Genomic DNA, 12880 nt, shown 5'->3' on the forward strand with positions numbered 1-12880 from the left:
TAGAAAGGGCCTTAAGGTGAACATACTTAATTTTGGCTGTCAGCACATGGGGAAACTTAACTTTCCATTTTGCACCCTTCTGCTGTCAGGCTGTCGAACCTGGAGAGGGGTGTGGTGATGGCTGGTGTTTCATGGCGTGCCCTTCTGTTATTTCAGATGTCGGCGCAGATCTCTTGGCCATGTGCCAGCGAAACATTGCCCTCAATGGCCACCTGACTGCTGCTGCAGGTGAGGCCCAGCGGCCCTTCTGCCTGGGTGAGAGGGGTCTGTGTTTGGCAGGTGGGACACTGAGAGCTGGGGTGTGCCCACTGCCCTGACACCCCCATGAATGGAGGGAGCACGGTCCTGGCTTCACAGAGCTTTGTATCCGATGACTCTGCCCTCGAGCCATCCCCTCCTCCCCATGCCCACTGCTGCGTCCTGCTTCAGCCCTCCCTCCCAGACAGCACAGCGGCCCCCGCCCGATCTCTCAGCTCCTTGTCTGATCCAGCCAGGCTATCCTCCCTGTAGCATCTACAGTGACCTTTTGAAAATGTGAGCCAGACCCTCTACTCCCCACAGAAAATCTTCAGGGGTGCAGTCCAAGCTCTCCCTCTGGCTCCCAAATCTCCTAGTCTGACCCCTGCCTGCTTTTCCTTTTCTCTTGACAGCCTTATTGTCCAGCCCTGTGTCCAGTGATCTGAGCACTCGTTTCACGTGCTCTTCCCTCTGCCCAGACCGTTTCCCCACCCCCCATCATCCTGATTGTTGGATTTCTGCACCACTCGCAGAAATGAGTTGATGTGATAGATGCCGGCAGCTGCTCCTCACCGGACTTCTGTCCAGAGCATCTCCAAGCAGCTTGGGGGATACCTTCCCACTCAGCTCAGGTCACTCCAGCCCACGGGCTTCGGACCCTTCAGAGGTCTCCCCTTGCAGTCTGAGTGGACTCTGAACTCCTCTGCCAGTCTCATAGCCTGTGGGGGCCTGGCCCTGCCATCTATCACCTCTGCCTCACAGGACCCCTCTGTTCCTGCCGCTCCAGCCTGTCTGAGAGCCGCAAGGCCTCCTGTTGCTTCCTCATCACGCCCAGACCTCCAGACTTCCAGACGAGGTCACGGGTCTCTACCAGAGCCTCATTTCATCTTGAACCATTGCATTTTGACGTTTGTGTGACTGGTTGATACATATCTGGCAGCCCACTAGGCCACACGCTCCATGGGGCAGGGGTCTGTGTGTGTGACGCCCTGTCACATTTGCTGAATGCCTGTCAACAAGAGCTGGAGGGGAGGAGCACACAGGACTCAGCCGCTCTTGGAAGCCTCCCCTGACACCCTAGTCTGACACCAGAGCTCCTGTCTCCTGTGCCCCTGGCACGTCCCCTCAACCACACCCTGACCACACTGCCTTGTCGGTGCGTGCTGACCAGCCGCTGCTGGGCCCCAGAGACAGGGACGCACCCCAGAAACCTCTGTACTCCCTGTGTTCCGTGCCAGACCTGATACCTGGCACTCAGAAATGCTGAAGGAAAGGAGGGATGTAGAGAGGACGTTGATGGAGAGGTGGAGGGATTTTGGCACAGAATGGGAAGTGTCACCCTTTTCCTTGTTTTGAGTTCTGCTTGTTTTTGCTTTTGCAGGCAGTGTAGTTAAGGTCAAAGAACTGGACTGGCTCCAAGACGACCTGTGCACAGGTGCATACCTCCCTGTCCCCCTGTCACACCTTGAGGCCATCAGCCCTGTGTCCTGGGCTGAGCAGAGGGTCCTGGCTGGTGCCGCGGTCCCTCAGTACACAGCCACTCCGCTCTCTTGGCTGATGAGTTACAGCTGCTGGCAGCCTCCACCTACTGTGTCACTCAGACTCGCAGTGTCCCTGTACTGTAGGCCCAGTAGTCCCTGAGTTACAGGTGAGGCCTGACACTCTGGGTTAAACACCTGCCCAGGCCTGGGAGGCAGCCTCCCACACAGCGCTGTGTCTTCTGTCCATGGCAAGGAGTCCTCCATGTGGCTTCAGGGCCGATTGAGGGGGAGAGTTTTCTGAATTTATTATTCACTGTTTTGGACCTGCATGCTCACTCACTCCTTGTATAAAAACTTCTTTTCCTGTCAATGGCAGGCGAGGAAAATCGTGGCTCATTGACTATCCGTCATCTGCCACGCGCTTAGCCCCGTAGGCCCTCTGTCTCCCCAGCAGACCTTGAGGGCAGCATTACTACACCCATTCCGGTGCAGAATGAAACCCAGAGAGGTGAAGCACCTCTCTCAGGGCCACACACCAAGTTTGTGGGGGCAGCAGTGCCTGCCCCTCAGCAGCGGAGGCAGATCCCCGGTCCCACGTAGGCAGCTGTGGCCTGAGGCTGGGGCGCTAAGATTCAGACCTACCTGGCAATGCCCGCCATTTCAAGCTACCCCCAGCTCTGTTTCCTCTCCTGGAGAGAAGAAATTTATTCAGCCTTTATTTATTCAGCCTTTATTTATTCAGCCTTTATTCTTTATTCAGCCTCAGAGCTGGCCTGCAGAGAAAGGAACGTGCCTAAAATGGCCTTTCTTCTTTCATAGACCCGGAGGTCCCCTTCAGCTGGTCTCAGGAGGACGTCTCCGACCTGTACAGCCATACCACCATCCTGCTCGCGGCCGAAGGTAGGACATCCTGATCAGCAGCGCCAGTATGGTGGGGAATCAGCACATTGAGCCCTCCCCTGAGCCCTCTCCAGTCTCCCAGGCGCCCCCCGCACCCACTTGCAGTTTTCAGCCCGAGAGCTTTCCAGTCTGAGCGTGGCTGTCGCTGCATGTTCCTGGAGACCCAGTGCAGGGCCCCGGGGTCCTCCGAAGGACACATGCCCCTAATGGTTACATTTTCCCCTCGTGCCCGTTCTTTTCCCCACAGTGTTTTATGATGATGATCTCACCGACGCTCTGTTTAAAACACTCTCCCGCCTCGCTCACAAACTGAAAAACGCCTGCACAGCCATTCTGTCTGTGGAGAAGAGGTGAGCTCTGCACCCCCAAGAGCCAGACTCCCCCTTCTGGATGCGTTCCATCAGCATCGTCCTGTCACTCACTGAGCATGTGCCATGTGCCCTCCGTGCCGCCCCTCACACGTGGCCTCCCGCCACCTGCCGGCCAGCCCTGTGCCTGGGTGCTGCCGTCCCACCATCACTGGTGGAGAGAGGAGGGCTTAGGGGCAGCAGGGAACCTGGCACAGCTGCTCTGTGAGTGGATGAGTGCCCAGAGCCAGGACACTTGGCCACGGCACTGTCAAGGGCCTCTCTGAATGTCCCATCTGGACGCCGCCTGTATCCTCAGGGCCCCAGGCCTGTCTACCCTCTTCTGATGCAGACAGAGCTCCCCCACGACACGTGCACTTGAACATCCTGAAGCATTAGGGCTCCCATTGAGGGAGTGTCAGTTTTGTGGTAGACATAGTGCTACACCGTTTTCTCCAGTTCTTATGCTAGGGCACAGCTTTTCTGAAGGCACTTTGGAATAAGTAGCAAAAGCCATAAAACTGAGGCACTTGGCTGGCTCAGGCAGTAGAGCATGTCACTCCTGATCTTGGGGTTGTGAGTTCAGCCCCACATTGGGTATAGAGATTACTTAAAATCTTAAAAAAAAAAAAAAAAAAAAAGTTATGAAACCAACGATACTCACCCAGCATCCAGCATCTCGAAATCCACCCCATTGGAAGCACTCATGTCTGTGTGTGCACTGTCCTGGTGTGGTCATCACAATGTTATTCATCCCGGTAATGTCAAGGAGCTTCTTCAAGGCACAGGTGACCAAGGGCAGCACACGGACCTCACTTAGATGCTGATTTTATAGACAAAGGGAAGCCTCGAGAGCGTCAGGAAATGTTGGGCCCTGACTGGATATTGGAATGTTAAAGAATTATCCTTGAATTTGTTTTAAGTGAAACAGAAGCAGAAGAGGGCTTATCTTTTCGGGATGCATGTGGCTGTACTTCGAGAGGAAACACCATAATGGCTGGCATTAGCTTTTTAATAATCGGGTCTGGACGTGTGGGGAGGCAGGGCCCACAGCGGCCCCGAGCTGGCAGTGGTTGACGCCGGGACAGTTCATCACACTGTTGGAAATCTCTTGTAGTGAGAGACCTTGGAAAGAAAAAGGAAAGAGGCAAAGAATTTGAATTTCAGGTCAAACCATGTTGCAGGTTCGGGTGTAGAAGTGGCCGTGTGGCCAGGCTGGGAGGACCGATCCTGAAGCTCCCCACCCACCACCTCCCAGCACCCTTCGCTGCTGCTCTCAGGCCCTGCCCTTTGTTCATTCATCACCTGCACCCTGTGTGCAGATTCTGTGCCGGAGGAAGCTGGGGAGGCCAGCAGGCGGTGTTCTGCGTCCACCTCCTGCTCTGCTTTGGAGCTCAGGGCAGGGCCTGTCTTTCAGGCAGTGGTATCTGCGGCACCTGACTTTGCCTTTCTGAGCCTTGGTGTCTGTGTCTGTAAAATGGAAGCGCCTACTGTGTCCCCTCCCAGGCTTTCTAGATTCAGGAAGGAAGTGCACTCAGTACACAGTAGCTGCTCCGTGCAAACCCACTGGAGGGCAGTGAGGTCAGGGAGGCAGCAGGAGGGCAAGGCGTGTGTGTCGGCTGCTTGTTTGCAGGCTGAACTTCACACTCAGACACCTGGACGTCACGTGCGAAGCCTATGACCACTTCCGCTCGTGGCTGCAGCGCCTGGAGAAGCTTGCGGATGGCCAGCTGCGCTTTGTGGTGGAGCCGGTGGAGGCCTCCTTCCCGCAGCGCCTCGTGTATGAGCGCATCCAGCAGCTGGTAGGTGCGGCCCCCTCTACACGCGGGCCACTGTGGCTGTGCATGACGCTGCTGACCCCAGGGTCCTCCAGATGCGGGCCCCACACCCTGGTGCTGTCGGGCAGAGGATCAGCTGGCAGCCAAAGGCTGTGGTGGGGTCTCCCCACTTAGGGGTCTTCCACCTTAGGGGTCACTGTGTCTGCAGGTGGGCCTGCAGTTGTCACCTTGGACTTCACACCACATTCTATCTCTGAGCGATTCAGGGCCCAGAGGAAGCAGGGCTGAGCCCAGGAGGTGGTTGGTGACCCAGGAAGTTGGGATGAGGGGCACTTGGTGGGGTTCTTGATGCAGAAGCCGCAGTGCTAGAGGCCACATCTTCACTGTGGGAGGTACCCTGGCCTCGCAGACTGGGCATGCTTGTCAGGTGACCAGTGGCCCTTCTGACCGGGCACAGGGGGCCATCAAACTAGGCCTCGGAGTAATCATCCTAGTAATGGTCCTCAGGCCAGGTCCCAGGCCAAGCTCCTCCCTCCCCTGCCTCAGTGGATGCCAGACAACGGGAAGTCACCCTGCCAGGCAACAGCAGAGCTGGGGCTTAATCTTACAGCCATGTCACTTCCTATTAGAATTTTTAAACCCAGCTCATGGGGAAAATCTGATAAATCAAAATTACCCTTGAAAATCCCTTATAGGGGGATCCCTAGGTGGCTCAGTGGTTTAGCGCCTGCCTTTGGCCCAGGGCGCGATCCTGGAGTCCCGGGATCGAGTCCCACATCGGGCTCCCAGCATGGAGCCTGCTTCTCCCTACTCCTGTGTTCTGCCTCTCTCTCTCTCTCTCTCTCTCTCTGTCTATCGTGAATAAATAAATAAATAAATCTCTTTAAAAAAAAGTCACTAAAAAATATTAAAAAAAAAAAGAAAGAAAGAAAGAAAATCCCTTATAATTACCAGGAGCTGCAAGTCCCAAGGTCTGGAATGCCTGGCTCCTGTTCCCTTTGCCTCTCAGCTGTGACCACCCCTTCCCTGGGTCTATGGAAACCAGTCTTAGATATGAGGAGAGGGGAGGGCTGGGGTGGCCAAGGGCTGTCCCTCTCACGTTCCCCGTCGTGTTCCCCAAACAAGCACAGCACTGAATTTGTGTGGTTGCCATGCATGAGGAGCAACCTTCTGTTCATGGCTACGCCGCCCCTGGACTGCCTCCCTGTAGATGGCAAACAGTCTACTCCTGCCAGCGAGGACTCAGGTTTCCACTAAGAACTTGGTGTGTTTTTGTACCTCCTCCACCTGCCGTGTCGAGAGGAGCAGCACATGGCCAGGAAAATCAGCTCCTCATAAAATGCAGAAGTCACAGGAAGTGACACCTAAGATCTCCCCAAATGGAAAAATTGTGATTCGCTGCCATTCTTCTGGTCCATCTTGATGCATCTTGGGTTGATGCCAGCTTTAACTCCCATAAACCCAGCTTCTCTCCCAGAGTGAGGCAGAAAGAACGGCCCAGAGCAGCAATCAGAAGCAGCTCCCCACCCCTGCGTGAGCTCGCATGCTGCCCATGGTTCACGTGTGGTTTGACTCTTCTCCTTTGCTAATTACTTCCCTCTGACGTAGTGAGGTCTCCTTCACAAACCTCGGGAATCTGCTTTCTCTGTTTGCTGCAGGAACTCTGGAAGATCTTTGTGGAACCGGTAATGTGACCCATCATCGCATCCACAGACATGGCTTCTCAACTGTTCTCAGAATACGTTTCTAATAAAATTGAAAGCTCACAAAGTAATGTGTTTGAGGTCGTATCATTTTAGAAATGGGGCAAATGTAGTGTATATGCCCCAGGACTGTCTTCTGGAGTCAGTTGCTACCTCCCAACAGCAGCCAGAGAATGTTCTTGCTCTCGGCTGGAATTCCAGTCCAGTTAGTTGCATGTTTTCTGTGCTGCATGTTCCAAGATACCTCAAGAGCGGAGACCGTGTCCGGCAGGTGTTCTCAGCTTGATTCCACTAGAGTCGATTACTTCAAGCTCCCTGGCGGGCAGGGGATCCAGGGCCGGGCCAGTAGCATCTAGTGCTCCCTCGATTATCTGCTTGCAGACCTATTTAACATCGTTGCCACAGTTACAGTAGGAACACTACACAGTATGCGGTACAGGAGCCTCACTGCCTTCCACAGCTATGTGTGCCCCATCCCCATCCCTCAAGTGAGGGCCCGTTCAGAGGAGGTGGCAGGAGCCAGCAAAGAGGCTTTTCTTTTCTGTTTTAGCTCATTATAACCAAAACCGGGGTGAGCTTAGAACAGACACAAGAGGGGATCCCTGGGTAGCTCAGCAGTTTAGCACCTGCCTTTGGCCCAGGATGTGATCCTGGAATCCCAGGATCAAGTCCCACATCAGGCTCCCTGCATGGAGCCTGCTTCTCCCTCTGCCTGTGTCTCTGCCTCTCTCTCTCTCTCTCTCTCTCTCTCTCTCTCTCTCTCTTGCTCATGAATAAATAAATAACATCTTTAAAAACACACACACAAGAGCAGCTCTTCCTGGTCCCGTGGGCTGACCCAGGGTGGAGCCGTGATCTGCCTCACAGCCTTCCCTCCCAGAGCCCAAGCTTCCCCTCCTCCCCTTGGGCCCCTTTCCTGCTTCACCACATGTGCATATCTCTGTCTGACTTTTTATCTTTTTCTCTGTGCCCCTCCCACCTCAACCCCTCCCCATTGCTTTACACCCTTTCCCACCATTTCTCCCTCCTCCTCCTTCCCAGCTCTGGTCCCACCCTCCTGCTGCCTTGGCCCTCCTCGAAGATCCCGGCCCACCCCGGCTCCCTTCCTGCCCCGCACAGCACAGATATCCCCTGGCACCTCTGCCTCTCCAGCTCCATCCAGACACCAGATTAACTCCCTCCATCTTCCCAACAGCTAGGACATCAACCTGGTTACACCCATTTCACAGTTTGAAGACTACTGCTCTAAAAGGAAAACATCTCCATGGGTCAGAGCCCTGTCTGTCTTAGACATCAGTACATTCCTGCCATATGGTGTAGCCCAAAGTGGGTACTCAACACCTACTGTTGAATGAGCAATGGGTAGGAGCTGGTGTTGGGGAGACTGCTCCATCACAGACACTGCTGCCTTCAGGGGCATTTGGCAGTGTTTGGAAAGGGCGATGGGTGCTGCTGGCCAGGGATGCTGGTTAAGCATCCTGTAATGCACAGCCAGCCCCCCATGCAGGAGTGCCGAGGTTGAGGAATCCTATTAGGAAGAACATAAGCTTCTTTAGGAAGGAAAAACTGGTCTCAGCTGAACGTGCAGAGAAGGTGACCCAAGAGAATGAGTCTCACCCTCCCCTCTAGGAGTGGGAAGAAGAGTCACACACATCATCTCTAAATCTTCCAAAGACCCTAGAAAGCAGAAATTAACCCCACCTTACACATGAGAAACCTGAAGTTCAGGGCAGTTGGGCCACCTGCCGGACATCGCACAGCCACCAAGTGGCAGAGTTGGGCTCAGAGCCCACACTCTCCCTTTTCCCACAGTGACTTTCCCGGCCCACCAGCAGCAGCAGCCCCAGCCCCAGCCTGACTCGGAATCTGCTCTTTGACAAGACCCCAGGGATTTGTGCACAGTGAGTGTTTCGGGAAGCTAGCCTTTGAGCTTTTCCCATTTTCTGAGTTTCCTACACAAAACCATCCCCGATAGACTTCCCCTAATTGGACAGAGTTGCAGATCATAATGGGATATATTAATAACGAGTCCTCCAAACAGAGCCCCACGAGGCTGATCCCCCAGCTGGCGATGTGTCAGCACTAGCTGACGTTTTCCTGGCACTCCCGGGGACAAGCCCATAAATGTAATTGGCACTAAGCAATAGAGTCACCGCGCCTTTCACCTGGCACATTAGGGTGAATGCTTTCATGTCTAAAGCTCTTGGCCTGAAAGCGTCCTCTAAGTGGGGCCCAGAATTAATCTTGATCCACTATAATTCAAAGCATCGTCAGGTTTTCATTTCTCGGAGTCGAAATGCACCCTTCTTGCTGTGTTTTACGGCTTTGCTTGAGCCTCTAGAGGTGTTCGTTTGGCAGCTGTATTTCAGAGTCCTCAAACCATCGGGATATTCTGCTAGGGAATTAACCTTGATAAACCACTGCACTTATTTTATTATTTTTTATACAGTGCAACCTTTTCGGAGAATATATGGCCCAAGGAGGGAACTTGGTTGTTCAAGCCTGTGCAGGAAAGATTTAATAAAACCAGCAAACAGTGATACTGTGGCCTCCATCACTTCTCAAATTACTGTGCACACAAGTCACATGGGGTTTTGCCAAAACGCAGATTCTGACTCAGGTCCCTCTGGGTGGGGCTTCATGCTGGAACTTCACTAGCTGCCGGGACTTGCTGGCACGACTGGTCCAGCAATCACCGTGAGGCACTCAGCTAGGCCGTGTCATTCCTGGTTAAGAGCACAAACTTGGGCTGGGCAGACCCGGATTCTGATCCTGGCTCTGCCCCAGACCTGCCAAACAACCTGGGGCAAGTGGCCTAGCCTCTCTGAGCCTCCGCTTTCCTCATCTGTGAAGCAGTTAGGCTTCTGTCCTGAGAGTGATTGTGAACGTGATTACTAGATAATCCACGTGAGATGTACCAGGGAAGTTTTCAATAGAGTGCGGGTATTGTCCTAATACAATTTTTTGGTTCAAGAGCATCTTCAGCTTGTACGCTGTGGCCTAACATCACCACCTTCTAGAGAAATCTTTGTTCCCATATCCTCCAGCAGTAGCTGGGCAAAGAGCAAATGTGAAAAGTCATGTGGAACAGGCCTGCCTTAAGTTTGGGCTCTGCGTTACACACTAAGGGTCACTTTGGACACCTAAAAGGCCCTCGGAATAGTCAGGCCATCATCCACACCGCGGACCCCAAGTCCAACGAGACACCCCGTGGGCTGCCGGCAGGAAGAGACATGTTTCCTGGGGACGTGACCTCAGAGACCAAGTTCTTTATAAAGTGAAGATAAAAGTGGGCCGTGGTGCCTGCCCGTCTGCAGTGAGACGGTCGTGTGCCGGGTGACCTGGACTCTAAGAGCTCTAAGCTGGTGAGCAGACCTTGGCCTTATGTGACTCTGACCTACAACATGGGTAGGAGACCCAGCTCCCCATCTGTGCATCAAGGTGACCCACACACGTCTTGACTCTCAGCCGCAACAGCCATACATGCCCCTACCTTGGGTGCAGGGTGAAAAAACCGTGTGCTTTGTCCTCCCAAGGGGATGACACCCCTGTGCGTGCTGGTTTCCTGCCCTGTATGCTCCTAGAAAGCTAAGAATGTACTTTCTCCTTAGTTAGGTTGCAGCCTCCTGCATCTCAGGAGGGACTGCCGGTTAGAACCCACCTCTGCCACTCGGCCAGTGCACCTGCCCAGCAAATAGCGGTGCCACAGACATTGGAAGGAGCGGGAGTTTCAACCCTGGATCCCGGCTCAAACCAGGGAGACCTTCCAGATTGTGCTGCTTCTCACATGGCAGCTCAGGGCAGCGTCCCAAAGCAGGTATCAGCAAGGGTCTGCTCAGCCGACATGGATTAGTGATTCTGCCCAGGAATACTGGGCTTGGAAATCCGTGGACTGTTAGGTGGTGTCGCAGCCTGGCTCCCAGCAGGCCGGTACCATCAACCTGACAGTTCTGTGCACCGAAGCCCTCTGATGCACCCCCAGGGACCCGGCTGCTCTAGAGGGTAGTGGGCAGGGTTGTCACCGCAGACCGTGGGCTTGCGTAGTAAAAAGTGCCCTGGACTCTTGGGGACAGCCCCGATTTCTGTCCCCACACAGACCCTCATTCTTGTCAGCCCAGACTGGCATTCAGTCCTGTGATTGCCTCACTGAAGAGATGAATAGAAAGGGTGGAAGGGGAGGGGCCCCAGGTGACTTGGGCGGCTGCGTCTTCTTCCAGAAAGCCTTTCCCAGGTGTCCACAGCCCCTGAGCCTTCGATGATATGACCTTTTATTTTTTTTTAAAGATTTTGTTTATTTATTCATGAGAGACACACACACACAGAGAGAGAGAGAGAGAGAGAGGCAGAGACACAGGCAGAGGGAGAAGCAGGCTCCATGCCGGGATCCTGACATGGGACTCGATCCCGGGACTCCAGGATCATGCCCTGGGCCAAAGGCAGGCGCTGAACCACTGAGCCACCCAGGGATCCCTGATATGACCTTTTTAAAACTTGGTGTGATAGGTCTGTTTCCCTGCATGCCTCACTCACAGATGGTGAGCTCTGTGGGGACAGGACTGGCGTCGTTCAAACCCAGGCCTGACACAACCCATCATTCTGTAAATATTTGTCTGCCCTTCTCCATCTGCCGGATGCTGACTGGGTGCCTGGGAGGCAGCAGGGAGCGAGACATCTCACATCCATGCCCTCGTGGGGTCCAAAACTAGATGAGGCAACAGGCAAAAAGCATAAACACATAGCGTGCATCAGGTCGTGTCCAGAACGATGATCCGAAAACCAGCAGTATGGCCTGGGGCTGACTGCTCGCTGCAGCCATGGCAGAGCGTGTTTGTGGAGCCCACTGGGCAGGATGCAAGCATCTGGCAGTTCTGGAAAACTCAAATCATGTGACTGAGGAAAACGCCAAGGGGAACGGTAGTTTTGCCCTGAGAGATGTTAACCAAATTTGGGTCTTCTATGGCGATTTCATCTTTGGTTTTTCCTGCGTATGGTAAACATCCCTGCTTCTCGAGGTGTCACCCTGCGTCGTCGATGTCATCTGACATCTCAAGGTCATTGGCTTCGTCCCTCGTTTGTGAATTGCACGAGACCGACCTGTGCTATCGATTTTTTTAAAAGTACATTTTAGTGGTTTGAGCCTTATAAACTTGACGAGGTTGATGAGGGCAATGAAGAAAGGTAAAGCCATCTAGCACTAGGTGAGCATCCGAAAAGGCCAGGTGAGGGTCCGTGAGGGGCCAGGCGAGTGTCCGTGAGGGGCCAGGCGAGCATCTGTGAGCGGCCAGGCAAGGGACTGTGAAGGGCCAGGTGAGCGTCTGAGAGGGGCTACATGAGCATCCGTGAGGGGTCAGGCAAGCATTCATGAGGGGCTACATGAGCATCCGTGAGGGGCCAGGCGAGCATCTATGAGGGGCTATGTGAGGGTCCTGAGGGGCCAGGCCAGCATCCGTGAGGGGACAAGCGAGGGATTGTGAGGGGCCAGGCGAGTGTCCGTGAGGGGCTACGTGAGGGACCATGAGGAGCCAGGCGAGAGACCTTGAGCGGCCACTCGAGTATCTGAGGGGCCAGTCAAGGGACCATGAGGGGCCAGGCAAGTGTCTGTGAGGGGCCAGAAGAGGGACTGTGAGGGGACAGGCGAGGGACTCTGAGGTGCAGGCAAGCATCCATGAACAGTTTTGTGAGGGTCCCTGAGGGGCCAGGTGAGCGTACTTGAGGGACTATGTGAGTGTCCTGAGTGGTGACATGAGAGTCCATGAGGGGCCCGGTGAGCCTCCGTGAGGGACCATGTGAGTGCCAATGAGGGGCTACGTGAGGGTCCTGAGGGGCCAGGCCAGCATCCGTGAGGGGCCAGGTGAGGGTCCTGAGGGGTGAGGCCAGTGTCCGTGAGGGGCCAGGCAAGCGTCCGTGAGGGGCCAGGTGAGCATCCATGAGGGGCTATGTGAAGGTCCTGAGGGGCCAGGCCAGCGTCAGTGAGCGGCTAGGCAAGCATCCACAAGGGGCCAGGCGAGGGACTCTGAGGGGTCAGGCAAGCATCCGTGAGGGCCCAGGCTGCATCCATGAGGGGCTACGTGAGGGTCCTGAGGGGCCAGGCCAGCATCCGTGTGGGGCCAGGTGAGGGTCCTGAGGGTTGAGGCCAGTGTCCGTGAGGGGCCAGGCAAGCATCCGTGAGGGGCCAGGTGAGCATCCATGAGGGGCTATGTGAAGGTCCTGAGGGGCCAGGCCAGCGTCAGTGAGCGGCTAGGCAAGCATCCATGAGGGGCCAGGCGAGGGACTCTGAGGGTCCAGGCAAGCGTCCCTGAGGGGCCAGGTCAGCCTCCATGAGGGGCCAGGCGAGGGATTGTGAGGGACCATGTGAGCATCCCTGAGGGGCTATGTGAGGGTCCTGAGGGGCCAGGCCAGCGTCCTTGAGGGGCCAGGCAAGCGTTCATGAGGGA

At 54.9% G+C, this 12880-nt stretch overlaps 1 protein-coding gene across 12 annotated transcripts in view; it reads left to right on the forward strand.

The window, feature by feature from the left end:
* METTL22 (methyltransferase 22, Kin17 lysine) overlaps positions 1-12880 on the forward strand; it is a 38953-nt gene that overhangs the window by 12502 nt on the left and 13571 nt on the right. For 4 of the 12 annotated variants that reach the window (XM_077906578.1, XM_077906579.1, XM_077906580.1 and 1 more), the window contains 6 exons: positions 157-255; positions 1619-1672; positions 2538-2618; positions 2866-2968; positions 4599-4767; positions 5869-6513. In XM_077906578.1, the coding sequence (XP_077762704.1) occupies positions 157-255; positions 1619-1672; positions 2538-2618; positions 2866-2968; positions 4599-4767; positions 5869-6000 (638 nt within the window). In that variant the 3' untranslated portion in view covers positions 6001-6513. Of the gene's footprint in view, positions 1-156; positions 256-1618; positions 1673-2537; positions 2619-2865; positions 2969-4598; positions 4768-5868; positions 6514-12880 lie in introns of those variants that run through there. The other 8 variants (XM_077906587.1, XM_077906583.1, XM_077906582.1 and 5 more) reach the window with 8 other exon arrangements.

This window comes from Canis aureus, chromosome 8, assembly GCF_053574225.1.
Source record: "Canis aureus isolate CA01 chromosome 8, VMU_Caureus_v.1.0, whole genome shotgun sequence".
NCBI classification, from domain to species: domain Eukaryota; kingdom Metazoa; phylum Chordata; class Mammalia; order Carnivora; family Canidae; genus Canis; species Canis aureus.